Below are 24,969 nucleotides of genomic sequence, written 5' to 3'. Positions count from 1 at the left end.
GGTCGCGCCTGCCACCTGGGCCAGGGGTCTGGGCACCAAGCGAGGGTTGGAGAGATTGCGCCTTGGTCGGTGCACCGCCTCCAACACCGGAATCTGCAACGCCTTTCTTTCACGCCCGCCCACTACCCTTCTTTTTCTACACCAGCGCCCCCCCCGCCCAATACGAGACCAGACGCTCCTTCTTCTCGCATGCTTGGATTGTAGCACTTTTAATCTAATATATCTTTAATCCCCGCGCGCACCTTCGCATTGCATACCGCCCCTGCCTCGAACCGCCAAAGACACCCAGGAAATAGGAGGCTACCGAGCAACGCAGTCACGATGCGCAGAGGCGTCACCATATTCATTCTCGTCACCGTCGTCGTTCTCGGCTTCGCAGTACACAGCGTGTGGACACTACTAGGTCTGCTCGTCGCCACCGGTCGCGAAGATGCCATACTCCGCGGCGAGCTGCCTGCGCCAAACTCGGGCTCCATCAACGACCGCCCACAACTGATCCCCAAGATCATCCACCAAACCTACATCAATGAGAGCATACCGGCGCATTGGAAAGGACCGCAACAGAGCTGCTTGGACCTGCACCCAGACTACGAGTACAAGGTAAGGCGCGCGTCCTCGCAGATAAGAGCAAAAGTCGCTGACAGACCGTAGTTATGGACCGATAAGAAGTCGCGCGAGTTCATTGCCGCTGAGTACGACTCCACACACCCTATTCTCTGCTCGGAATCCACTAACAGCTCCAAGATACCCGTGGTTCCTCGAGACCTTTGACGGCTACCCGTACCCCATCCAGCGCGCCGACGCCATTCGATACTTTGTGCTGCACCACTTTGGTGGAATCTACATTGATCTAGACGATGTACGCACTCTCTATGCGGATTGACCTATCTCAAACTAACACCTCCCAGGGATGCAATCGCAGCCTCGACCCCCTCCTTGCCTACCCTGCGTGGGTCCGCCGCACCCTCCCCACTGGTATCTCCAACGACGCCATGGGCGCAGTCAAAGGCCACCCATTCTTCCTAAAGGCGATCGACTCGTTGACTGACTACAACCGCCGATGGCCAATGCCCTACATCACAGTAATGGCATCTACCGGCCCTCTCTACCTTAGCATCATCTGGAGACACTACAACAACGCGAACCCCGCAGAGAATGCTCGCGTGCGCATCCTCTTCCCCGACGAGTACAACAACCACCCATGGAGCTTCTTCACTCATCATCTCGGAAACAGCTGGCACAGGACTGACGTCAAGGTCATCTTCTGGCTGGGACGACATTGGCTACTTGTCACTGTTATTGGCTTCATTGTCGGATTCGCCATACTCGGTCTTCTATACAAGGTCTTCTTCATGAACAGAAGACAGCCTGGGTCACCCAAGCTCCGATTCGCGTACCCACGGATGCCCTTCTACCGTCGCATAAGCCAGAAAAGTTTTGAATTGGATGATCGGCTTCAGGTCTAAAGCTGGTCGAGATTTGCCATTTATTGTTCGCATTGTTCCTTGAGCGTGTTTGTTTTGTTCCCTCGGCCTTGCATTTTACGGCGTCACATTATCCTCACGGTCGCTACGCATATTTTCACTTCTCCATCAATAATTTTTCGATTCATACTCATACCATTAGACGGGGTCGTCTGTTTGACCTTACTTATTTAATCTATTTGGACCGCAATCGCAGGTCGGAGGTGTTGCTACACATAGAGAGCCCAGGGGCCGACGATCATGGACAAGAGGAGACTTTGGAGAGGGGACCTAGACCGAGATTAATCCATGGAAAGACTTCTCGGACAGTAGTGGGCCAACGGGCAAGCCGAAATGAAGGCACTAGATAGCCAGACGAAGCGTCTACAGCTCACGTCACAAAAAATATCAACGAATGTAGCACGTAGCTTTTCTTCTCTCTCTCCTCTTGCCACAGCGAAACTCACCTCCCAACAGTCGCCCCCAGCACCCACTTGCCAATGATCAGCGAATCGGAAATACGCCATTCCGAAGCTTTTCCTTCCCCGGCGCTGCGGTTGTACCTGCATTTCATGATGCGGGCAAGACCCGCTTTCACGTGCGTCTGACTTCCGCGCCCTTCCGCGAAGGGAAAATTCATCCAACCACACTACTGTTGTACACGTGTAGGGAACCCCATCCGTGCGTTATACGAGCAAGTGGCTGACATTCAAGGGCTAGGGTGCGTGCGGGTGTCTAGCATGTGTGTATGTGTATGTGATATATGTGATAAGGTTAGGGTTTATGTGTTGAGAAAGGAGTGGTAATAGGGAAATTACGTAAGGTAAGATCAAAATGGTGACGGTAAGAGGGGAGGCAGGTATTCAATCAAGATGGGTATTATACGCCTTGGATACGAAGAAGGTGAGAGTGACAAGTATTCGTCCTATTTGTCCAACTTCATTCAATAAAGACGGCCATTACCTCCTCGGGTTGGAAAGCCTTGAACTGTAGTTTGTAACACTAGAGGCTGTTGTTAGTAAAGACACTGCTAGAAACATACGACAAGACGGTGAGTTGAATAAGGTATCCTTAGTCAGGGGTCAAACACTGCACCTGCTATAGCTAGCATTGCGAATATAGATAGACATGTGGTTTTTCACTCGGGGATCTTGACGCAGCAAGTTCTTACGATATATCAGAGTCGAGCAGTGATCTGTGTCTCCGGCTATAAATTAGTTGCCGGACAAAACCACCTGGCTTCAGGCCATGAGGGCACAATGCCAGGGAAAGAGAATTACTGAGCTCATGTGATCTCATGACCTAGTAGGAAAAGCCTACTGCACCATATTATTACATCGATCACGGTGACGTTCAACGCATATTGTCTGCTCAAATTAGAAGCGGTGCGGAGCAATTGTTGTTATCAAATCGATTCCAAGTTTGATTAACGTTGGAAGTGGGTATCTTATCTCATTTTCATCACAAACCACCCTCGTACCACCCTCAATCCCTCCACCCCACAAACACTTCATCTGTTCTAAACCTCTGCGTACACGTTGTATCCGCCAGCCCCGTCACTACGCCCGTGCCATACTCCAAAAGCCCCGCATGCGCAATCATGATTCCATTGTCAATGCAAAACCGCTCATCTGTCGCAAAGACACTGCCTCCTCGGTCTCTCGCCATGATGCCCATCATTTGCTGTAATCTTTCGTTGGAACCCACACCTCCTACTACGAGCACTTGCTGTGACCCAACATGTGCCATGGCGCGCTCGGTGATCTCGACGAGCATGGCGTAGATAGTCTCCTGCAGGGAGAAACACATATCTTCTCGCGTGACCAGCTCCCCCTCCTCCGTCACTAATCGTTTCTCAAGCGGTAGCTTTTCATCTAGCCCCCTTGCTAGTAGGTCGGCTGCTGCGAGAATGCCCGAGAAGCTCGCATCCATACCTTTAACTCCATATGGCAGATCCACTAAATTCTTCCCCTTCTTTGCCAACTGCTCAACATTATACCCAGGAAACGGATCATTCGGTATCATAAGTGTCCTAGCGAAGCGATCTATACAGTTCCCTATTGCAATGTCGAGGGTCTCGCCGAAGATACGGTATCGTTGCGCAGAGTACGCGATTACTTGTGTGTTGCCGCCTGAGACGTACAGGACAACGGGGTTGGTGGCGTGGGTTATTGCGCGACCCATTTCGATGTCTATAACGTATCAGTCGGTCATTCCCCATCTCTTTGTAAGAGTACGGATGAGCACAAGGGGTACGCACGTCCAACGCAATGATTCACACCAATTATCGGCTTCCCCCAAAGCAAACTGATTGTCCTCGCTGCCAGCGCAACGCTCTGCAATGGCGCGCCCATCCCCGGTCCTTTGGTGTAGCATATACAATCGATATCCTCAATCTTGACACCAGCCTGTCGCACCGCTTGCTTTATCAGCCGCACTACCCATGCTCGGTGATGTATCGCTGTGTCTTTGGGGAGGAAGCCTTCGCCTGCCGGGGAAATGTAGGTGTGTCGGAGATTTGAGAGAATGAGGGGTGGTTGGTCGGGCCCTGGATGGGATATTACGCCTATGCCTATCTTATTGGCGCTCCCTTCTAGGCCTATGGCGATCATTGTGCTGTGATTTGGAGGTTTAAGTGTATTTGACGCGTCAAAGTTCGCGATGGCGGGGTGAGAATAGAAGGCTTATCGATAAACTTCCTGGCGAGTCTTGAAATCGATAGGTTGCAGCTACTAAACTTTCAAGACGTTTATTCTGCTTTCGTTAAGCGCTTGTATATTGAATTGGTCGTCTTCCAGCAAGGAGCGAATTAATGGGTAAATCAGAGTTGTATCGTCAATGTGGAATTCAGCCAATACGAGGTCTCTGCAATCTCTTCTCGACAGTATTGAAGCATGGTAACGTCGGTAGCTATTGTAAACTTTACGTCTGGAGAGATAAACTGATAATTGAGTTCACATACATACAGCTTTGACTTCATCAAGAGCACTATTTTGCTTTTTTCATGAACGGAACTCGAGGACGTCATTCTACCGAGTCAGGGTCGAGCACCCCCCATACAGACCGTAGTCGCATGTCGGATCTCCTGTCATTTGGATGACAGAGATCCACCTTCTTCAACCTGCTAAGATCATATCCAAATTCAGAGTGTGCCGACAGCTTCATCAAGAATGATGTGGGTCGTGAGAACTCGTAGTCCCATGCACCAATGGGAGCCGTGCTCGGTTGACCGCTAAATAAGCTACCGAATAACGAGACCATTTCTAACACTCAATCCTTCACCAACGCTCACACTCCCCAAGCCTTCACATGGCAGACTTTGATGAGGCCAGCCAGGCCTTCCTGGCATGGCTCCGACATACTGGTGCAGAGATCAACCCTAAGATCAAACTGGAGGACCTGCGGCACCGGGACGCTGGGCGAGGCGTTGGTAAGTGGCTAGATTTCCAGCATACGAACCTTCACACCTCCACCACTCTCGCCAAACATGATATACGCCTCAGCGGAAGACCCTCAGCTAATCTGGTCTAGTCGCCATTCAAGATATCGCCGAACACGAACTGCTCTTCCGCATTCCCCGCTCTGCAATCCTCAGCGTCGAAAACTCGCTCCTCTCTAGTGAAATTCCCGCCTCCACATTCAACGCACTCGGTCCCTGGCTCTCCCTCATCCTCGTAATGCTCTACGAAAACCTCAACGGCTCCTCTTCGAACTGGTCCTCGTACTTCTCGGTTCTGCCATCCGAGTTCAACACCCTGATGTTCTGGACCAAGGACGAGCTCGCGGAACTGCAAGCAAGTGCTGTGGTCGACAAGATTGGGAAGGAAAGCGCAGATGAAATGTTCCTTGAACAGCTCGTTCCGGTGATTATAGAAATCAGTGAGGTGTTCTTCGCTGGAGATACAAGGGCCAAGCAGAAAGCCGAGGAAATGCGCTCACCCGCTAACCTGGAGCTAATGCATAAAATGGGCAGCTTGATCATGGCCTATGCTTTTGACATCGAGTCCTCGACCCCGCCTAAGAACGTCGATGAAGATGGCTATGCATCGGAAGAGGAGGACGAGGCGCTGCCGAAGGGTATGGTTCCCTTGGCGGATATGCTCAATGCGGATGCTGATCAGTGCAATGCCCGATTATTTTATCAAGATCGATACCTCGATATGAAGGCTCTGAAACCGATAAAAGCTGGAGAAGAGGTGTTTAACGACTACGGACCACTTCCAAGATCGGATCTGTTGAGGCGGTATGGCTATATCACAGACAACTATGCTCAGTACGATGTTGTAGAAATACAGATGGACCTTGTCGCCGACCTTGCAACCGCAGCTGGAATTTGGTCTACAGAGAGAGTTGAGTATCTCGACGAACAAGAGATTCTGGACTCCGGATACGACATCACCGTCAGCGAACCATTCACTTTGCAAGAAAGCTTATCCCCCGAACTCATCATCCTCGTCGAGACCCTACTTCTCCCGGTTGAAGAGTTTGATCGCATCAAACAAAAGGGCAAGTTGCCGAAACCGGAGAAAATAACCGGCGCTGGCGCCAAGCTACTGCACAAGATCGTTCAGACTCGGATTGCACAGTACGCCACAAGCCTCGAAGAGGACAGTCGGGTTTTGCACGCAGATTCTACAGTAGGCGGTGTGACATCCAAGTCGAAAGATCGCCGCTTCGCCATGGCGCGAGCGGTACGTTCCGCAGAAAAGAAACTGTTAAGGCAGGCGGAAGAAGCATTGGCCGAGCTCACAGCACGAGGAGGCGGCGCTCTGAAAAGGCAAAGAGATGTGGACGGAGATGTCGAGATGGGAGGGACGGGGAAAAAGCAAAGAGCTTGATGATCAGCTACATTCGACCATGCGGGTAATAGAGTATTGAACGATCTGTGGACCATCAACCAAACATATGGAGAGAGCGATCGCATGCGCAGTACGCCAAATGCGAAGACGTCAAGGGTTATTAGAAATGATTCAGTAAGTTTTTTGATTATTTCCTCGGTCGAAGTTGCCTTGTGTTCCCTTACACAACAGCTAATATACATCAAGAGTAGTAGTCGACACATTTCAGTAATGTGCGCTCTATCCAGGCGTGACCTCCAGCTTCCTCAACCAGCCCAATCTTCCCGGCCTTAGGAGTATTGTACATAAGTTCGGTAGATCCTGCAAAATCTGCTCTAGCATCCAGGTCCCCAACTCGAATAAAACAAAGGGTATATATCGCCACAAACCTACACCACATCCCGTCACAAAACGCGTCAAATGAACAAGTCCAATTGCCCGAATCACCTCGCCCCCGCACTCGCAGTCGTGGGCGTAGGAGGGAGCAAATGTCCTGAGGCCGACCGGTTATGATTCTCAATCGACCTTCGATTAGGCCCTGTTGCAGCTTGTTGAGCGGAAGCCTTCTCACCCTGCCGCTCGATCATGATGCGGTACCTGATGTGCATGTTGTCTGTCCAGTCGACCGGATAGACTTGCTCATCCTCGCTACTGTCCCCAGAAAATTTCCATCGGTCGGCGATACGGTCATCTACTCTTTCGGTGAGCTTCTGCCGCTTCACGCCCCGTCGATCGATCATCACGCGCCCTCCTCGTCCAATCCGCCGACGGAAACGAGACTGATCTTGAAACGGCATGTCGTCGGGTGGCGTAGCGAATCGTATCCGCGCACTTCTCCTAGGTTCTATCTGCTTATTCACTGGTTCCACTGCCATGGCATCAGCACCCTCTTCATCAGATACAGAAGCCGGCGGCGTAGGAAGCTGACTCTCTGTAAAGACAGTACGGAAATCGCTTTTGGCAGCCGCTGGCTCCAAGGGTGGCGTGATAGGCCGCCAGGTGGCATCGACCCAACCAACGTTCCATTTCTGGTGTTTGACGAGGTTGTCTTCGATGAAGGAGTCGATTGCCTCGGTGCGCTTGGCTTGCTGCTCCTCGAGGTAGACAAGGTCACTATCAACAAGACGGCCATCTGGACGCATGTTTTGCGGTTTCATGCCAGGGATGTTGTGGCGCACACGCTCTAGATCGGCAGGTCGCTTTGGCTTGGGAGCAGGCTGCGACGGGTCAGTTGAGTGCGACACATTTTTGGGGTGGCTGCGACGTACTTTTTGAGTGATGAGGAGTTCTTCGTCATCACCCTTGATGCTCAGCTTCCTCTTGATCTCCTTGACGGCAAGGCGTTGTTCGAATATCAGTTTGTCCGTAGCAAGCTGATCCCTTGTCATGCCTTCTCGTCGCTTCACCTGCGACATCAATAACCGAGCCTCTTCCAGCTCCTTTCTCAGCTTCTTTAGTTTTTCGGTCACCTGTGCATCACGGCCTCGGGTCTTCCGGACTTGTCGTACTTCGCGACGGCGGAAACACACATACGGATCCGCGTCATCGGTTTCGAGGTTTGTCTCAAACTTCAATGATGGCATTAATGGGCGATTGCCTCTTATTACTCTCTGGCTCTTCCAGTGTGCGTAGATGTCCTTTGCAAACCGCCGCGCCGACTCGCTGATGGTCTCGTCGAACTCGGATTCTAGGTCCTCGTACGCAAGCACTGGCGAGTTATCGACAGCAGCGAAAGGCTGCTTGGTTGCAGTCGCCTCATCGAAGAAGTTCATTACCTCTTCGAACTCATCCTCAGAGCAGCGTAGACTCTTGCCCTTCTTCTTATTGAAGTCCTTGAGGAAGGCAACATCATCACTGTCCATGCAGTACGGACATCCAGACGAATCCTCAACGGTAGAAGAAAAGCGGATGTACGTCGCAGGTTGCGTGAATTGTCTTGGATAAAGATCTTCATACTGCAACTTGCTTGCGACGGCGTCTGGCGTTGGAATGTAAAGCTGCGCAATCTTTCCGCCAGTCGAGCCTTGCGCTGCTGCCTGCGCGGCAGATATGACAGCCTGTAAATGGTGCTCCTATCGACATTATTAGCAAATGTGCTTATAGCGACAGCAGGGTAAGTAGATGCGATGCGATGCGTCACAGCGAGCAGCATCACGTGCGTTGTGCTTGCTGACGCCACCGCAAAATTGCGACGACAAAGAGAGTGAACGCCAAAATGGGCTTAGCGGGGAAACTCACAATTTCCTCTCCCTTTTCAACACCCGTCTCGACCTTGGGAATGTGCCGTGACGCATCGTCGTCAGCAAACTGCTCGACCTCGTGCTCGCGCACGACAGGTAGGTTCTGCTTGGTAGATAGCTTGCGCTGGCGAAAGCGCTGGCCGGTAACCCGTTGCGCCATGGTGCTGTTGCGATGTGAAACGAAAAGTGGTTGTGCACGTGACGGCTGTGATGGCAAAACCTGCCGCGGCGGGCAGCAGCGCAGAAGGGAGTCAGGCCAGGTGGCCGCTCCGAAGCCTCACCACGCCGAGTTCGACCACAAACGCGCTCGAATATTCGTGATATGGGTATCAGAAGATTCGCAGCGGCCGTCGCATCAAAATGATGGGCGACAAGGTGATGAAAGGCGTGGTTGTGGTGCTGTTTTCCGATGGAGAAGTTTGTAGGCAGCGGTGTCGGGGCGCGTATGTTGAGGGTGTGGAAATGGGCGGGTGCTGCACGCCCAAGGATGCAGCCTTCAAGGCGAGGAGGCAAGCGAGGGCGGCCAATCATCGTGCACGGATGATGGGCGGCAGTGGAATGCGTGAAGGCTGGGTTGGAATAGTCATGATTTTTGTTTGATACTGCGTGGCTAGGTCTCTGCACTTTTCCGTGCACTTTTCTTATAATGATGCAGTCCATCGCGCGTGTTTGCCGCTACATTTGCTGTGTTCCATGGGTTGCATAGTGAGGCACTTCCACAAGGGGAAGCCGCTAGTACGTTTAGCGTTGCGCATGGGCCGGTGCGTCTATCGCGACTTCTGCTTGCACTCAAACAAGATACCAACACTGTCGACGTCTTCTTTGATATTCTCAGTGGCTTGGATGATATTTACTTGTGTCTTCTTGAGAGAAGTTCCATCTTCTTCAATGGCCTAGCTCTCCCAAGCGCGTTTCACATCATCATCAATTCCATGGAAGAGGCAGGAATATAACACGTCAAACACGGGTTTCCAGTCACAGAAGCCGCGTTCTTGTTGATAGCGACTGTATTGATAAGTAATTTTGTTTCATTTCAATATTGTCGCCTCATACTTGTTTCCGTTACGGTTTGGATAGTAATATTTCATAATGGCCTTTCTGCGAAACTCCAAGATGGAATACAAATCGAAAACTTGGTTTCGTCCAAGTTAGTCGAGCGAATCATGGAAGCCTCAGCTATCAATTGATTCCCAACTTTTGGTGCTAGGCCTGATGAGGGAAGGCACCCGCCTGACAGTACTCTCCATCAACTGTCACATTTTCATGTAGATGCATATACGGTTTCTCATCTCCTTGATACCTCGTTCAAATCCTCCTTATTCAACTTTCTCAAGTAGCGCAAAGGTTATGGAGCGGAGTTGAGCTCTGACGAGCGCGTTAGATGTGCTTCTGAAACCTCCTTGGTACTCTCGAGGTTGGTCATTCCAAGGGTGTCCGCATGGTAGAATCAGGGGTTGGAGGCATACGCGTGGTTCCTAGCGGATTACCCATCCCGGATCTTGACAATCGCACTCGACATCTGAATTGCTGCGGTGGTAACCTTGAGACTCTCGTTTCCTACCTAGGTCTATTCCAATAGAGTATCCCCCTGTAACCTACTGAGTGGATGCTGACCTGGCAGACCGAGGAAATTTACCGTCGCATAAACAGATAGAGTTTCCCACTTGGTCATGGACGAGCTGAGAGAAGTTTATACATGCTTGGAATTCACTATTTCCAAAGAAGCCACAAGACCGGAAGCCTTCAATGATGGCAGAAAGTTGGATTTCTTCCATTAGTTACCAGTTGAATTTTGGCCACTCTCTGGAAATTAGGTAATACCAGAGTCTCGCAGCTGGCCATTCCCTGGATCTACCGTACAACTACACCTCGGTTTAGACCGATCGTGCGTCAACTCGCGGTTGATCTAGAATCTATGAGAATAACGGCCGAAGGCACCGTTCTGGCACGACCTAGTCATCAAATTATACGAGTCGGCTACATTGGTATATGACCGGAACCAAGCTGGAGAAGGAGTCGGACTACAAGAGTCAGACTACTGGTCTGGGATTCAGATACCTCCACCGAAGTTCACTGTCGGGCATCTGTCTGATATCTATCGACCGTACCGTTCATTATGTTGCAGCACCGCTGTCACGATTTGCAGAGAGCTCCACAAGCTTTACAACTTATTCTCGTCTCTCACTTTGGCCGGCTCTTAATCACGAAATATCTACTGACATCAACCCATTCGAACAAAGTTACCGTGCAACGAGAACACATACGAAAAAGAGTCTACCAATGGAGATTCTAGCATTTGGATTTTGTGCCAGCAATAGCGCCTCTGCGTGTTTGCAGCTAGTATGTGCTCACTGTCCTGGTTTTCTCATAAAATACCTCGTAGCATTATTCCTTGCATTGGAGGCTAAGCAGTATTTACAAAATGCAAAGCTCATGTTGTGTCCTGAGGGATGGTAATAGATAAGTCACTCCGCCGCAAAAACCACAGTTCCTCCAACTAGTCCTTCACTTTCTCATACCTTTGGTTGACTGTGTTTGACCTTGAGATCCGAGGTGTGTTCGTATCTATCTTCTTTACGTTCACGAGTTGAGCAGTCTCTACGATGGCTAGTTCTCTTTCAATTATCGACAGCACGTGGACTCACTCTTATGAATATTGGACCATGCGCGATAAACCCACCATCTCCTCCTTCTCCTTCCTCGACCAGTCGGCAAGCCAACTGAATCAATGAAAAAGTAAAGATTTCTCTGAAGTCAGGCCCCACCACCGCCTAACTCAGTCGACATACTCCGATCACCCGAAGGCAACTCATCAACGTCGTCCTCTCGCACTGGCTTCCCTCACCAGATTGAGCAGAGAAATTGTGCCAACACAAACACTCCTTAGCAGTGGTCGTGAGGCGCCGATCGGGAAGGAGCGTCGAGTCAGCCCCGTCGAAGTCTTAAAGCTTGCGCAGTCCCCGCCCTGCTCACGCACACCGACGCTCGCAGCCCCAAAGTCGGGCGGCTCAAAGGCAGTCACCCCAGGTGACCCCTCCGAGATGGTTCTTGTCGTTTGCCCTCCAAGACCCTGCAATCCTCCACCTGCGGTCAGGCATTCCGATCACCCCACGTATACGAGGACCCAAAATTTCTCCCTTAACACTTTTTCCTTGGATTTCTTGGTCGCGATTCCGGGCTCAGAGAGGCTGTCAATGGCTCAACGGCAGCGTACATCCCGCCCATTGTGACTTCCTCGGATGCGTGCCACTTGTCAGAGTGAGCACAGAGTGACGACGTCGGGCCGCGGGAACAACCCCGTACTCATACGACTGCGTCACTCAGAGCGCGAACATCGTAGCGGAGTAGGTGCCTTGTTGAACAAGGCCGGGGAGGCGAGCGCTGTGCTAGACTGGCGCGGCGAGTGGATGAGACCCGCAAGACGGCTGGTCGTCGAGGCATTGACTGGGGACTTGAGGAGAAGAAAGGAAGGCGAGCGCCCGAAAAGTTTTCTTATGAAGGCAGCGGAGCACGGGCGCTGCAGCTAGCTGGATTGGGGCGCGGCGAGGTTGTTGTGATGGTGAATGTGAGTTTGGGTTGGTGAAGGGGGGAAAGCGCAAATTTGGGAAAACACGTCAAGGCAGACGCGGTGAAGTAGCTTTCACCTCGACACACAGCCTTGTTCCTATTAGCGAATCAAGAGCTCCCAGCCAGTTAGGAAGTAGATGCAACAGAACAATTGAGACAGCCCGAATCTGGATCGATCAAGTGCACATGTTGGCCGCAATGGCTTCGTCGACACCTTTTCTGTCATGACGAACATCCTATACTAAGATGCACCATCTCTTTCCATTTGATCTCAGAAGCCCGTAAGTAGAGCCAAGAGCGTTCAGAATACCGACATTGATCTTTCGCGGTATTCTAGCTGTGATATCTTATGTGGAAATCGTCTCCACTCGTGCTGTATGGATTTGAGTCTGTCATGTTTAGTGTCGCGTTAGACATTTCAGGTGTAAGAACTCACTATCTTTGGAGCTTCTCACTAATCGGGCTAGTTACCTCTGAGCCTTGACTTGCTTTGTGCTCGAGTTATATTAGGAAGGGAAGATGGCCTTTCAAGAGCAGACAATGTGATCACGTCGCGATGTCCCAGAGGTCAAATGCGGTCTCGTTGTATCGTCATGTGAACGGTGTTCTCCTGCTTCACAGACAGCTGCTTGCTCCACGCATCCAAGGTATGGAAATAAACAAGATCAAGAAGAATGGTGTTGTGTTGTAGACAGAACAACAAGTATCCTATCAGTAAAATCTTCGTATCAATTGAAAGAGCTGATTAACCTTCATTCGTTTCCCTCGTTTCCATCCAACTCGAACCTCGACTGAGGTTCCAATTCCTGTAATTCACTAGATATATACTCCTTTGTTTCACCGTCGAGCTCTTGCCTTAGCATATCATCAGTTGTAGCGTGGCCCATTTCTGCGGTCGATGGATTTATTGAGATCTCGTTGTATATCTCCCGAGATTCAAGTTCGGATTTTTCCCGCGCTGCTAGTTCATTTCCCTCATGTGAAGAAGCATTTGATGCAGCTATGTTCTTTCGCCTGTGTCGAAGGCAGAGGCTGACTGCGAGAAGAACAAGAAGGAAGCCACCTACCCCGACGCCAACGCCAACACCAATGGATATATCGATACGGTCATTGCCATTCGACCCTGAGATACTTGCTTGCGTCGATGTGGATGAAGAGCCGGGCTGCATTGTAGAATTCTCGATTGCATCGTTTATGGCAGGTATCGTAGTAACGATATTCGCGACACCCAGTGTCAAGATGTTGGTCGTATTGGAACAACAGTCATAATTTTCAGCACAGCAGTATTCATTGTTGCCACAAACTTGTATACCTTCGCCGCCTTCAAGGTTATAATGAGCTGCAGGAGTTAGCTCGGATTTTCAGAGACGGGGAAAATTCCACTCACGTCCTCTGCAAACTTGCGGGCAGGAACTCGAATTCCAACTTGCATCCGTACATCCACTGCGGTAGTATTTGTATGCAAATGTCCGTTTTGTGTCTGGGCCGACTTCGCAAAGCCCATTGCTTAAGCAAACGAAAGTGGGCCCACAGCATACAGATACGGCTGCATCTGGATTGCAGGCCTCACCACGGTTTGCGACGCCGTTTGGGTAATAGCATGTTGAGTTCTTCGCCGCTACGGCTGGAGATATGAGAGCTTGAATGGATAGAAGTAAGAATGATAATGTAATAAGCATGATGAAACTACTAGCTAAGGGAATGACTTCGGACTCTTGGAACGTAGAGACCTTGTAAGAGCCGTGTGAATAGATAGGAGAACAAATTGGACGACACTAGAGGCAAAGGTGCAGGGGTAGCAATTGTTCTTTTATGACCGTTGTTGCCCAAATTTTCGGTGGTCCGGAATGCTTTGCGGTGATAATGTTCAATGCCAGAAAGACTACATGCCTCATCCATAGTTAGTGTCAATGCAACGTTGGACTAGCGATTGATTAAGTTAGTCAAACTCGGAGCCAGGCTTGTGTGAGCCAATAGAAGTTCTTACCGCGCCGATAGAGTTACAAGATTATTCAGTTGTCGCACAGCTACTAACATGACCGGGTTCTTTTAGTTGCTGCTGTTTCTTTGGCGCAGTTATTTTTCGCTCATATATGATAGGCTACTAGGGAGGGGGGCGAAGAAGTAGTGCGACGAAGAGTACAAGCATCAGTGTAACAATTTGTGCAAGAGATTGTGCGACACACAGTATAGCAGTCGACATGTGAAGAGATAGAACGTTTGCAATATGTGAATGAGACTGTAATGATGCTAGCGATGAGATTACAGATTTCGAAGGACGAAAACAGTTTACCAATAATCATCGCTCGGGTAAGCTCGTCGCTAGTGGACGCGCCGTCAATCATTCGCAACGAACACCGGACCATTTCCAGCCCAGCCCACGATCATTCCGAGCGCTCTTCAGCCTCTTCTGGTGACGCCTCGTTCCCCATTTTTTCGCTAACTACACCGCTTCTACTTGTATCACGTCAGCAGTCGCTCCTTTGGCGAACGTCGGACAGAGTTCCTATTCTATTCCTGTACGAGATCATCCGCTAAACTGGTGCACGTCCTGTGCCTTAAACTTATCGTGGCATCGGGTTTCGCTACGTTCGGGCAATTCCCTCATTTGCTTTGCACAGCCATAACATAACCCTGTCGTTGCCTAAGCTTTTCTTTAGCGGGACGCCTAAAGTCCCTAAAAAGCAAAAGAGTAGTAACTGTATATATTCTGTGCAATTTCTAGATTCCTCTCGGTATCATATCAAATCTCCTCATTATGAAGTCATCATTGCTTTCTAGCTTGGCACTGTCCACCCTCATCCCGGGTATTACCTCCAGTTCAGGTACAGCATCTGATGGCGGCTGCGGAAAACAACTCCCTGAAGGCGTACAGAGCGATAAATCTGTCGACCTCACCCTCGATAGCTCGAGCGGCGTTACACCCCGCAAATACCGCCTGCATCTCCCACCATCTTACGACATCAATAAGAAGGTGCCCCTCATCCTCTCTTTCCACGGTCGAGGTAAAGATGGGCAGTTCCAAGAGGCATTGAGCCAATTTTCGAATGCGAGTTATGGATTTGACGGCATCGCTGTGTACCCTGAGGGCGTCCCCGTACGTATTATCGCGGTAGAAGTGAGGAGAGGAATTCTCTAACGGGGTCACAGAATGCAAAGGGAACCCAACAGTTTCAAGGCGACCCCGACGCGCCAGCATCAATCAACGATGTCAAGTTTACACTAGAACTGCTAGACCACCTTCAATCCACATTCTGTATCGATGCTTCCCGCATCTACGCCGCCGGAAAGTCCAATGGCGGAGGATTTACTGGCTTGCTGGCCTGCGACCCAGACGCGACAAAGCGTATCGCTGCGTTTGCTCCGGTATCTGGCGCTTTTTACCTTGACAAAGATCAAAAGTTGCCAGAGTGTAAACCAAGCAGGAAACCAGTCCCGCTCATGGAGTTCCACGGCTTCAAAGACACCACAATTCGCTACCTGGGCGGCCCGAATACACGCGGAACGACAAATACTACTAATATACCAACTTATGTTGACGACTGGGCAAAACGCAATGGATTCGAAGTTGCCGCTAACAAGACATCTTTTCTCTGCAGTGGAAAGAAGAAGGTGACGAGGTACAGCTGGGACGACGTGGTTGTGCATTACAACTACACAAACCTAAACCACGATTGGCCGAGCTCGTTTGCGAACGGGGATACGGAAGACGCGTTGACTTGTGTTGAGGCGGAAGCAACAAGTATCATATTGGCATGGTTCAAGAAGTGGACATTGTAAGCAGGTCTCTAGATAGGCTACATCTAGAGCTATATCCTGGACACAAATTGAAAATTTGTGCTCAGGCTTTTGTTGTAGAGAGTCACAACACGAATACATTTTCCCACTAGAGCCGAGCGCTGTGCGCATACTGCTTATACATTTCCTCCTCAAACGTTCTGTGCAGCGCCGCACACTTGGTGTCACCTGGTGGGACTACTTGTCCCGCATACAAGCCACACAAGCCAGCCTTGCGATCAACCCACTACAGCCTCGTTAGCACAGACTTACAAACCCCACAAAACCGCTTGTATGAGAGCAAGAGGAAACGTACCCATATCAGATTTGGCAGTCCACCCCATATCATTGTGCCAGCTTTCTTCCCATCCGGCGCATCCTGCAGGATTAGTATGCCGCCGAGACCCCAGTCTTTCTTTACTTCCTTGGACGTGCCACCCATGCCATTGTTCATCTAGAACATTCCAAAGTCAGCAACTGGTCAATGACAGTTTCAGCCAGGTATTTATGGTCAGACAACCATGAATTTCTGACGGAAGTGGAGGTGCCGTACCATGTCGTTCTGCAGGAAAGCGTTGAGAGCAGCAGAACTACCTTCTCCCAGCTGTGGTTTGAAAAATTCCTCCAGAGACGCCTTTTTCAGAAGCTTCTCGTCTTCGTCGCATGTAAGCAGGGCGTGGACGACTTTGATATACTCCTCTGCAGACGTGAATGAGCCCTGCCCACCCATGCAATCTGTTACTTCATTCCCTGTTTCATCCTGATAGAGATGCCTCTCCTCCGTATACTTCACCTTACCACTCTCATCTCTCGCGCTCATATCCGCCATGCGCGCCTTCAACTCAGGACGGGATGATAGGAAGAAGGTGATATCCTTAACGTCTAGAGGTCCCCACAGGTTCTCTTCCATATAGGCGTCCAGCCTCTTTCCCGTCACTCGCTCAATCAGCAGGCCCGCATAGTCGATACCAGGGCCGTACATCCAACTCTCTCCCGGCTCGAACATAAGTGGCGAGTTGAATCTGTCCAATAACTTCCCACTCTTATTAAATCCGCGGTTGTGATACTTCAACCACGCCAGCGATTGCGGGAGCATACCGTCGTACGCCAGTCCACTCGCATGCGTCAGCAGCAGTCGTAACGTGATGGGCTTGGTATGTTTCTCCTCGATCGGCTTGCCGTCTTCCTCAAATCCCTTCAGCACCGTGAACTTCTCTAGCTCTGGGATGTGCTTGTACACCGGCTCGTCTAGGGTTACTAGCCCTCGTTCAACGAGCTGCATGGCGCACAGCGAGGTCATGAGTTTCGTGCAAGAAGCGATCCACATGATCGTGTCGAGACCAAGAGGTTTGGCGTTCTCTTCTTTCAAGGAGGTGGAGCCAAAGGCTTTGGCGTACTTGAATGAGCCATCGCGGTTTGTGGCTACGAGGGCGCAGCCTGGAATCTCTTGAGCGGCGATAGCTTGCTCGATGATTTTCTCGAAGTCGGCCATGGTGTTGGTAAAGAAGGACAGGCGCGGTAGGCTGATTTTAATGTCCAATGGTAGGAACTTCCAGCTTCTATACAGATATGGCTTGCTACGATACTGCAACACAGATTGGTCTACGGATTTATAAGCGTTACAGGTCACGGACGTAAATCCCCGGAAGAGTTTAATAAGGTTGTCTTGGTCGTATCCAGTGACTAGATGAACTGCGGTAAGCTTGATGAACGTAGGGCAGCTATGATGATATACAATAGTCTCTTGGCATTTTTGGTGCTACTTACTCGTCCCTGACACGGGTAGCATGATGCCTCGGTCCACTAAAGCGGGGGTCTTACCAAAACCTCAACAGAAACAGACATCGCTACATCAAAATATCACGCAAACTATGACCGTGCGACACTTCCAAGGCACCCAAACTCACGACTTGTGTGCACTCTTTTGAAGCTAGAAATTTTGATGCGCAATGCTCGAGTTGTTCAGAAGTTTATGACAATAGGGAGGTATGAATCGCAACCTACGACGTCGTATGGAGAAGGTGAAACGACTGAAGGGGCGGTGAGGTAGACTTTTCTAATTTTGTGGGAACAACATCGGATGCTGTGGGGTGCTTAGCATTCAAGGGTGTACTTCCAAGCTAAGCCTCTTCTGGCTCACATGTACGTCCACCGTATCTTTCCCGGGCCTATTCTTTGATCAAATCAACCCCAGGTGAAGTCTTGAAAGCCCACAGGAGTATCATTATGTCGTCAGGCAACGCATGAAGGTCGGGATCGTTCTTGTAGCTGTCTTCATTCCTGATGAACTCTGCCATGCCTTTCATCTGTGTTTCAGGGTCCTCGGGCTCTGGAGCTGGGGCTGGATTGAAGTGCGTAGTCCAAGGTCCAGGATCAAATCGTTGCACGGCATCGGAAAGGTTGCGGTAATCAAGGATGGTGATATTCTTCATTGGCTCGAGATCTAGAAATGGGTCAATACCGACTTTGAATATGAGATGAAAATGGAGAAGCTTACTGCCAATGTGACAATCCCACTTGTGGCCCTCGTCTTTTCCGCAGTCCATGCAAGGTAAGCCAGGATACGTTTCGGATGCCTGATGAGGTAGTTGCTCTGCGTTTGATCGACCTGTGTTTGCTCTATCTTTGACTGATCTTGAGCTCGCCTGAGCACTATCAACATCGCTAGTATATGTCGGATGCTTACGTTCACCTGGTCTTGACGCTGCCGCATCCAAAGTGCGATCAGCTGTTTTCATGTTGTCCAGATTGTATACTGTGGACGCAGACACGGTTGAGGGAGATCGAGCCAATATTGTATCATTTCCACGAACGGTCAGCGGGAGATCATTGGAAATCGCTTCGGGATGTGGCTGCTGTATGAGCTGAGCCGGTTCACTGGGTGCACGCAACTGAGGACTCCGAGTACCTCTTTGGCCAACATTGTCAACATATAAAGGCCGAACCGGTAGAGGAATTGGCGCCGCATTAGGTAGTGGTGGCCGCGGCGAGGATTCTGTCCCGGTTTGGGGGACGTAAGGTGACTTATAATTGTCGGTACAGCCTCGGGACGAGGGATTTCTGGATAGTTGCGAGGTATTGTAAAAGGAGGGAAGCTGGCGACCAATCGCATTAGTCGAGTGTAACGGACCTTGAACCTGTTGAGAAGACTGTAAATTAGTAGGATCCTGGACTTGCGCCAATGCCTGAGCATCAAGCTGGCCCGGCGATATGGGGAGACTTATTGTTCCTTCCGCGTCCCCTACCATGCCTAGAGAACCGCTGCGAGTTACAGTATCGTCGGCTTCCGAAGGAGCTTTACGTGACGATAGCGAGACAACGTCCATGTCAGCCGATGTCATTTCTGGCTTGTTCTGAGGCATTAGAGGTGTGGCTATAGGACGGCGGATTGTGTTGCTGTAATCGACTCTCCCTGAGGCTGCCGTTGTGCCCTGTGTGTTCTTCAAACTGTTGCTTGCAACTTCATAATGAGGGAGCGAGCTGCTAGGTCGTTGTGATCCAAGGCCGATCTGCGCGTTGGGCGACGGTTGACTTGCGGTGCTCAAGGCTGTAGAAACTGGCAATGGAGGCGAGGAAGTGACAGGACGGCATGAAGTCGACTGATGTTGGGCTTTCCGCTCCCAGTATTGCCTCACTCGTACATCCTGGCTAACCGGATACAGTGGTACCTGGCCGCGCAACGACGTTGACATGCCTAGCAGCTGCCGTATCTCGTAGATGGTCTGCAGATGCTGGGCCGCTGAACCCGTCAATGGCATGATCATTGGGTTGTTTGCTCCCCATACCCAACGCAAAGAGATCCCGTTATATGACTCGTCGCCGCGGTCCTGTTCAACCAAAACGGCCTCTGGTGTCATGAATCCGCGGGCATGTGCGCGTCGATCGTCTTCGTAAGAGCCAAACCTCCAATACCCAGCGTAAAAATGGGTTTGGTCGGGTGTACGAAGGAAATGGTCGAACTGCCCATCAGGTCCTGGTACGATCCCGCGGTAGGCGCTGTGGTATGTCGATGGGACTGCCACCGACGTTTGCGGCTGAAGTGGAGTAGACGTGTTGTTCTGGCCGCCTGAACTAACATTGTTCGATCGCAGTCGCATCGTGGTATTTGAGGATAGAGGAGCGTATTGTAGTTGACGATGAACGGAAGTGGAAACAGCCAGTCGTGCGAGGAAAGCGCGGGATGATATCCAGTATGGCTAGAAAGGGCCAGGGAAACAGAAAGTGCGACAAATTGCGCAGAGATTGTGAAGGTAGTAAACATTGTCGTAGAAACGCTGCATCGAAGTGCTGAACTTACACTGCTAGCTGCGGCTTCCATGGGGCGGGCCCCCGAGCCTTCACTGAGGTCATGTATGGTCACCAGAGCGATATTCCTCCTCATTTCACGCAACAGTTTACATTATTATCGAGGCGCATTGCTGAATCGGTAGACTTAGCAGAGCCCATCAAACCTCGTTTGCCTATCGCGTGAGACCTACGGCAGCCCGCGTCGGCTAGGGTTGACTCCATCGGCAATGTCACAGATATGATAGATCATAGACCAAGAAATAAATGAGTTTTGCTCTTAGACATCCATGGAGAGATGTTGTGAGGGTTGAAACATTGGCGCGGCTTCCCAAAACTTGAGCGTGCTACGTCATCGCTGCACTTTGCCGAACTCACTACTCAACTACCTGTCATGATGAAGACTATATCTTTACATTTCGATTCTTCTATTGGCAATACCATTTTCCCACCATATTCTCTCACTTTCAACTCGTTAGATCTGCGTAGGCGACAGCCGTCATTGGCAAAGGACGTGTTGGAGCGAACACGTATCGAACTAAGCTCAGCGTCCCGGGACATATACGGATACTTTCTACCTGTTCAAAGAGTCGCCAAAGATTTACCATCCCGGTCACTCAATTCGCCTCGTTTGCAAAACTCTATAGTTCTCGCAAACCGTAGAATCGCAACCTCGGCCGACACCACAATCGCCAATCATAATACTGCTGCGCAATGGTGGGAGAATGAGACATAAACGGGCGCAAGAAGTGGAGGATACCGAAGCTTAGAAGAGGATAGAAAGAGTACATCTGCTGGCCTATGGTGTAGTTTCAACGCCTAGGCGGGAAATATCATAGACTTGTCAAGCGCATTGACGAATTATAGATGGGGGAAATATGTTGTGTTGTATGACTGCAATGGTAGCGCGTATATGTTGAAGTAATTGGAACGGTGAGACATTGGTCGCTCCCGTTGGATTAGTGGTAGTATATGTGAGACATTTCCATAGCTGGATATGGCATTACATGTCCTCAAGCGCCACTTATCTAGCATGTAAGGTGGTCATACAGAATGTGAATAGGCGACACGTCAGGTTCAACTCATAGCAGATTCGCAAATACAACGGATAATGAGTTTGAGAAGTCATATTTTCTACCAATGAAGTATTCGGTGCTCCTGCTTGCACTAATGTGCCGTAGTATTATATCGTGAGCAATGTCTGAGAATAGCCTGAAAGCCGTCGCAGTGTTAGAAACCAAATTGCACAGTCGGTCACCAGAACCGCGGCTGTAAGCACCCATCTCCAAGTCCTCCACGCCAGTGTACCATGCTGTACGCCGGCTCTGAATCCCAGAAAGCAAAATGTAACCTCATTCGTCACGCCCTCTCCTTAGCGCCTCTTGCCCATAGTCTGAAGCATCGCAGCCCGCTCGAGAGCCTCGCTCTGGCGGTTCATAGCGTAACCGTTGCCGAGCTCCGCGGCGGCTTCCTGAGCCATGTTGTATGCGTTCGTACCCATACCACCACCATTATCCATGTCGAACACTCCACCACCCATAGGCATAGCGAAGTTGTTGCCCAAGTTCATACCACCACTCATACCCATACCCATACCCATACCCATGTCGTTGTTCATATTCATGCCATCACCTAGGCCCATACCAATGTGGTTGCCGACGTTCATATCGTTGCCCATACCAATGTGGTTGCCAAAGTTCATATCACTGCCCATATCCATAGCTGGAGCTGCGACGTAACCGTTGGTCAAACCCTGATTGAACGCACTCAGCGAACTTGCCATTCCAAGCGTACCAGGGCGGCCCGTTTGCAGGCCAGTCACCGGGTCAATACCCTGGAGGAGAGGGAGCAACAGACGAGCTTTCTCTTCCTTGCTGAGCGTGATGAACTGTGCCTTATAGAGTTCTTGGAGAGAGCGTTGACGGCCGTTGGCAGCGGGGCTGGGAGTAGAGGTAGTGCGCTTGTGCGTCTTTTTGGTGGCCTTGGTGACTTTGTTGGTAGCAGCTGGGGTGCTTTTGGCTGGAGCCCGCTTTGCTGGAGCCCGCTTGGTGGTCTGGGTCTTAGTCTTGGGAGCGGGAGTGGGTGTGTTGGGAGTTGCAGCCGGACTTGAGGTTGGGAATTGAGGAGGAGCGACCGCATTGATGCCGTTGTTGGATGCAGGGCTGTATGTGTAGCCGCCATACTCAATGAGTCCGCCCTGTGGATGTTGGGGGAAGGTCTGGCGATGCGAAGCTTGAGGCATCTGGTCAGGCGTGCGCTGGACGGCCCTGGAGGGCGTGATAGGGTCGAAGGCCTGCATAGGCTGAACACTCTGCGAAAAGATATCTTGATCGTACTGAGCTCCTTCTATGAGCTCGCGAAGCAAGAGCGCATTCTCCGGTGAGAGCTCTTCATCGCCTTGAGAGTTCTCCAGATCCGCGAACGCAAATGAGTTATCTTGATAGCTAGCCGGCTGCGGTGAAGGAGTAGCTGCGACTTGAGGAGGCTGGGTGAGGAAGTCGACGGCAGAGACCTGTACAGGCTCATTGCATAGCGCGATCATCTGATCCAAGTGGGCGGCGGTGGGATCTCCAGTCTCGACAGAGGAGGCAAGATTGGCTGATGGAGACTTGCGGGCCTGCTGGCAACGAGGCACATACTGGGGAGGCGGGGGGACCATTCGCTGCTGAATCGCAAGTCGCTCATCTGGTGAAGTGCCTGCACTCCACATGGACTCAATGGGTCCCTTCTGCAAGGAAATTGCGAGCGCGGCACCCTTCAGAGGTCGATCGGGCTTTCCGATCGGGGAGCGGCTGGTTCCACGCGGACCTGACCTCTTCCTGGGCGTGGATCGAGGTGTCTTGGGTAGAGAAGCCTTCCTGGGAGGAGTCTTGGGAGGTTTCGCCGTCTGAGCTGGGGTGGGGCTCGCATTTTGTGACCCCAGGAGCGCCTTCAAACGCGCGTTTTCCGCCAGCAAGTCCTCCACAGATGGTGTACCCGGGAGGGTCTCGGTAGCTTGGTCGACTACCAAAGACCCCTCACCAGAGCCAGCTGGGAGGTCTTCGGAGCCTTGAGGAGTCGGAGGAGTGGGCCAATTGGCATCTTGGAGATCTCCTGGCTGCTCCATGTTGACAGCGCCCCAATCGAAGAAACGGGCGGGATCACTCACACCGGACACCCCCTCATTCGCGAAGGAGGTGCCGGATGGATCGCCGGGGAGGTTGTCGACGGAATCTTGGCGGGTGAGTGCGGCCCAGTTGATATCCTGAGGATAACTGGGGTACTCGGTGTCGGAGAGGGCCTCAGTCTCGATACTGGTGGCCGGGAGGTCGTTGATAGGCTGATTGGTAGGCTGGACATACTCGGAAATCGCGGCCTCAGTGTCCAGCATGCCATACATGTCGAAGGCGCGGTGAAGCTCGAGATCAATGCCGTCTTCAAATAGCTCATGATCAAGTCTAGGGCTAAGGATCTCCGACATGGTGAGGAATAGGAGTGGTAGAATTTGGATTGATAGTAGTAGAATCGATAGTTGAACGAGTTAAGATATCGAAGTGAGGTGTACGGGGGCAGTCTGTAACTCAATTTTGCGACTTTAAAAAGGCCTCTGTGGGCGAGGGGGCTGGGAATTATCTAATCCGTCGATCAGTAGTCATTGTTTTCACCGGTGGTCAGTGTCCTCACCGTTGTATTCATCGTGGTATAGAGCGGGGGAGGAACAAAAGTCCTTACCCGGCCTAGGCAGCGCACGTTGGTGAAAGAGGACATGATTGGCCCGGCAGCTGGGGAATCACTGCGATCGGCCTGGGGCGCTGTTTGTAAGTTTCAGAAGAGAGTCGAGGGAAAGCGCGTTTTCAAGTCGCTGAGCGGCTTTTCACCCTGGTGCCGCATACATGAACAGGCATCGCTGGACGGAGTAATGCGACGTTGACAGAGACAACAGTAAGAATTGGATCAGTTAAGTTCGTTATCCAATACGGCCACCCAGGGAGTATATAGCGAGGCTAAAGTCCAGAGGTGGAGACGGGGTGAAAGACTGCGCCCGCGCAAAGCCTGCTGCAACACAACTACGTAGCATTTCTGTAAGCAGGTCAGCGATATAAACGAGGAAAGTTTTGGCAATCGCCATTTGTCCTCGCAGGCTGAAGATGAGCGCTTTGTATGCTGTCGCTCTCACACCATGGCATAACTAGTGGAGGTGAAAGCGACGCCATGTTGTAGCCTGCGCCAGGCCCCAGGGAAGCCAATCTTTTCGAGGAATGGAGAGAAAAGAAATGCAACATGTATGCCCCGGCGACGCGCGCTCACTGCCGCATCTCTGTTATATCGCTACTCACCGCTGGTAGCTCAGTGAGAAGTGCAGCGATGACGTCATCACAAGACGTCGTCGCATTACAATAGGTGTCAATGACGAAATACGTATATTCAACAGAATTGAATAGATTGAGTTGGGTAGGGCGCCGCCTTGAATTTATGCCGGCAGCGGAGGTGGCCTTCAGAGTGGTTCTAGGTGAAAGTGAAGGTGGAAGACGTACAGCATATAAGAGACGAGTCTAGTAGTCTGATTTTACCATTATCTTGGAATCATGCAGGTTCAATAAAAGAATCAAAGAGTTACGTTGTAGTAGGGCGTTATGTTTAGCAAGCCAACTGTGGAACCGAGCTGCAAGGGAGGGGGCTAGCGTGCACACTGACACAACCCAAATGCCACCTCATCCATCATCCTTCCCTCTATGACCACGTCGATCATCGTTTCCATCTGGCTGCTTTGCCCGCACATCATGTCCTAGGCTCATTGTATTTATTAAAAAGAAACCCATT

General features: G+C 50.9%; 9 protein-coding genes across 9 annotated transcripts; 3 read left to right on the top strand and 6 right to left on the bottom strand.

Moving 5' to 3' along the window:
- Positions 1 to 321: 321 nt before the first annotated feature.
- On the top strand, positions 322 to 1,466 carry K460DRAFT_350844 (glycosyltransferase family 32 protein; the record flags this gene model as incomplete). Its single annotated transcript, XM_040931532.1, has 4 exons — positions 322 to 600; positions 652 to 692; positions 745 to 859; positions 909 to 1,466. The coding sequence occupies 4 exons, from the start codon at positions 322 to 324 to the stop codon at positions 1,464 to 1,466; spliced, it is 993 nt and encodes a 330-aa protein (XP_040793402.1).
- Positions 1,467 to 2,833: 1,367 nt separating this feature from the next.
- On the bottom strand, positions 2,834 to 4,093 carry K460DRAFT_412480 (O-sialoglyco protein endopeptidase-like protein). The gene is made up of 2 exons (XM_040937543.1): positions 3,724 to 4,093; positions 2,834 to 3,655 (listed from the first exon to the last, which is right to left on the bottom strand). The coding sequence occupies exons 1-2, from the start codon at positions 4,073 to 4,075 to the stop codon at positions 2,949 to 2,951; spliced, it is 1,059 nt and encodes a 352-aa protein (XP_040793401.1). The 5' UTR covers positions 4,076 to 4,093; the 3' UTR covers positions 2,834 to 2,948.
- A 679-nt stretch (positions 4,094 to 4,772) lies between these two features.
- Positions 4,773 to 6,301, top strand: K460DRAFT_270553 (SET domain-containing protein; the record flags this gene model as incomplete). The annotated part of the gene is made up of 2 exons (XM_040927664.1): positions 4,773 to 4,893; positions 4,995 to 6,301. The coding sequence occupies 2 exons, from the start codon at positions 4,773 to 4,775 to the stop codon at positions 6,299 to 6,301; spliced, it is 1,428 nt and encodes a 475-aa protein (XP_040793400.1).
- A 115-nt stretch (positions 6,302 to 6,416) lies between these two features.
- On the bottom strand, positions 6,417 to 9,123 carry K460DRAFT_328111 (uncharacterized protein). The gene is made up of 3 exons (XM_040930689.1): positions 8,540 to 9,123; positions 7,570 to 8,373; positions 6,417 to 7,518 (listed from the first exon to the last, which is right to left on the bottom strand). Exons 1-3 carry the CDS (start codon positions 8,699 to 8,701, stop codon positions 6,745 to 6,747), a joined length of 1,740 nt encoding a protein of 579 aa, XP_040793399.1. The 5' UTR covers positions 8,702 to 9,123; the 3' UTR covers positions 6,417 to 6,744.
- Positions 9,124 to 12,860: 3,737 nt separating this feature from the next.
- Positions 12,861 to 13,787, bottom strand: K460DRAFT_350840 (uncharacterized protein; the record flags this gene model as incomplete). The annotated part of the gene is made up of 2 exons (XM_040931531.1): positions 12,861 to 13,447; positions 13,496 to 13,787. The coding sequence occupies 2 exons, from the start codon at positions 13,785 to 13,787 to the stop codon at positions 12,861 to 12,863; spliced, it is 879 nt and encodes a 292-aa protein (XP_040793398.1).
- A 954-nt stretch (positions 13,788 to 14,741) lies between these two features.
- Positions 14,742 to 16,014, top strand: K460DRAFT_391242 (carbohydrate esterase family 1 protein). Its single transcript, XM_040935828.1, has 2 exons — positions 14,742 to 15,205; positions 15,259 to 16,014. The coding sequence occupies exons 1-2, from the start codon at positions 14,867 to 14,869 to the stop codon at positions 15,886 to 15,888; spliced, it is 969 nt and encodes a 322-aa protein (XP_040793397.1). The 5' UTR covers positions 14,742 to 14,866; the 3' UTR covers positions 15,889 to 16,014.
- Positions 16,015 to 16,024: 10 nt separating this feature from the next.
- Positions 16,025 to 17,377, bottom strand: K460DRAFT_251787 (beta-lactamase/transpeptidase-like protein; the record flags this gene model as incomplete). The annotated part of the gene is made up of 3 exons (XM_040927390.1): positions 16,025 to 16,132; positions 16,202 to 16,339; positions 16,439 to 17,377. Coding segments are annotated over 3 exons (1,185 nt in total), but the record flags the coding sequence as incomplete, so codon positions are not given.
- Positions 17,378 to 17,998: 621 nt separating this feature from the next.
- On the bottom strand, positions 17,999 to 19,982 carry K460DRAFT_423380 (uncharacterized protein; the record flags this gene model as incomplete). The annotated part of the gene is made up of 3 exons (XM_040938203.1): positions 17,999 to 18,328; positions 18,383 to 18,740; positions 19,467 to 19,982. The coding sequence occupies 3 exons, from the start codon at positions 19,980 to 19,982 to the stop codon at positions 18,054 to 18,056; spliced, it is 1,149 nt and encodes a 382-aa protein (XP_040793395.1). The 3' UTR covers positions 17,999 to 18,053.
- Positions 19,983 to 21,324: 1,342 nt separating this feature from the next.
- K460DRAFT_391240 (uncharacterized protein) lies at positions 21,325 to 23,706 on the bottom strand. Its single transcript, XM_040935827.1, has one exon. The coding sequence runs from the start codon at positions 23,627 to 23,629 to the stop codon at positions 21,542 to 21,544; it is 2,088 nt and encodes a 695-aa protein (XP_040793394.1). The 5' UTR covers positions 23,630 to 23,706; the 3' UTR covers positions 21,325 to 21,541.
- Positions 23,707 to 24,969: the final 1,263 nt, after the last annotated feature.

The sequence above is a fragment of the Cucurbitaria berberidis genome (genome assembly GCF_010015615.1).
Source record: "Cucurbitaria berberidis CBS 394.84 unplaced genomic scaffold K460scaffold_1, whole genome shotgun sequence".
NCBI lineage: Eukaryota > Fungi > Ascomycota > Dothideomycetes > Pleosporales > Cucurbitariaceae > Cucurbitaria > Cucurbitaria berberidis.
Note: the sequence above shows the minus strand (reverse complement) of the source record. Positions and strands in the feature narration are given on the sequence as shown.

Excerpts from the sequence above, each read along its gene's own strand:
- K460DRAFT_412480 (XM_040937543.1), bottom strand. The coding sequence starts at position 4,075 with ATGATCGCCATAGGCCTAGAAGGGAGCGCCAATAAGATAGGCATAGGC. Across the intron at positions 3,656-3,723 it reads TGTGAATCATTGCGTTGGAC|ACATCGAAATGGGTCGCGCA; the intron begins GTGCGTACCCCT and ends GATACGTTATAG.
- K460DRAFT_328111 (XM_040930689.1), bottom strand. The coding sequence starts at position 8,701 with ATGGCGCAACGGGTTACCGGCCAGCGCTTTCGCCAGCGCAAGCTATCT. Across the intron at positions 8,374-8,539 it reads TTGAAAAGGGAGAGGAAATT|GAGCACCATTTACAGGCTGT; the intron begins GTGAGTTTCCCC and ends TAATGTCGATAG. Across the intron at positions 7,519-7,569 it reads AACTCCTCATCACTCAAAAA|CCTGCTCCCAAGCCAAAGCG; the intron begins GTACGTCGCAGC and ends GACCCGTCGCAG.
- K460DRAFT_391242 (XM_040935828.1), top strand. The coding sequence starts at position 14,867 with ATGAAGTCATCATTGCTTTCTAGCTTGGCACTGTCCACCCTCATCCCG. Across the intron at positions 15,206-15,258 it reads TGTACCCTGAGGGCGTCCCC|AATGCAAAGGGAACCCAACA; the intron begins GTACGTATTATC and ends ACGGGGTCACAG.
- K460DRAFT_391240 (XM_040935827.1), bottom strand. The coding sequence starts at position 23,629 with ATGTCGGAGATCCTTAGCCCTAGACTTGATCATGAGCTATTTGAAGAC.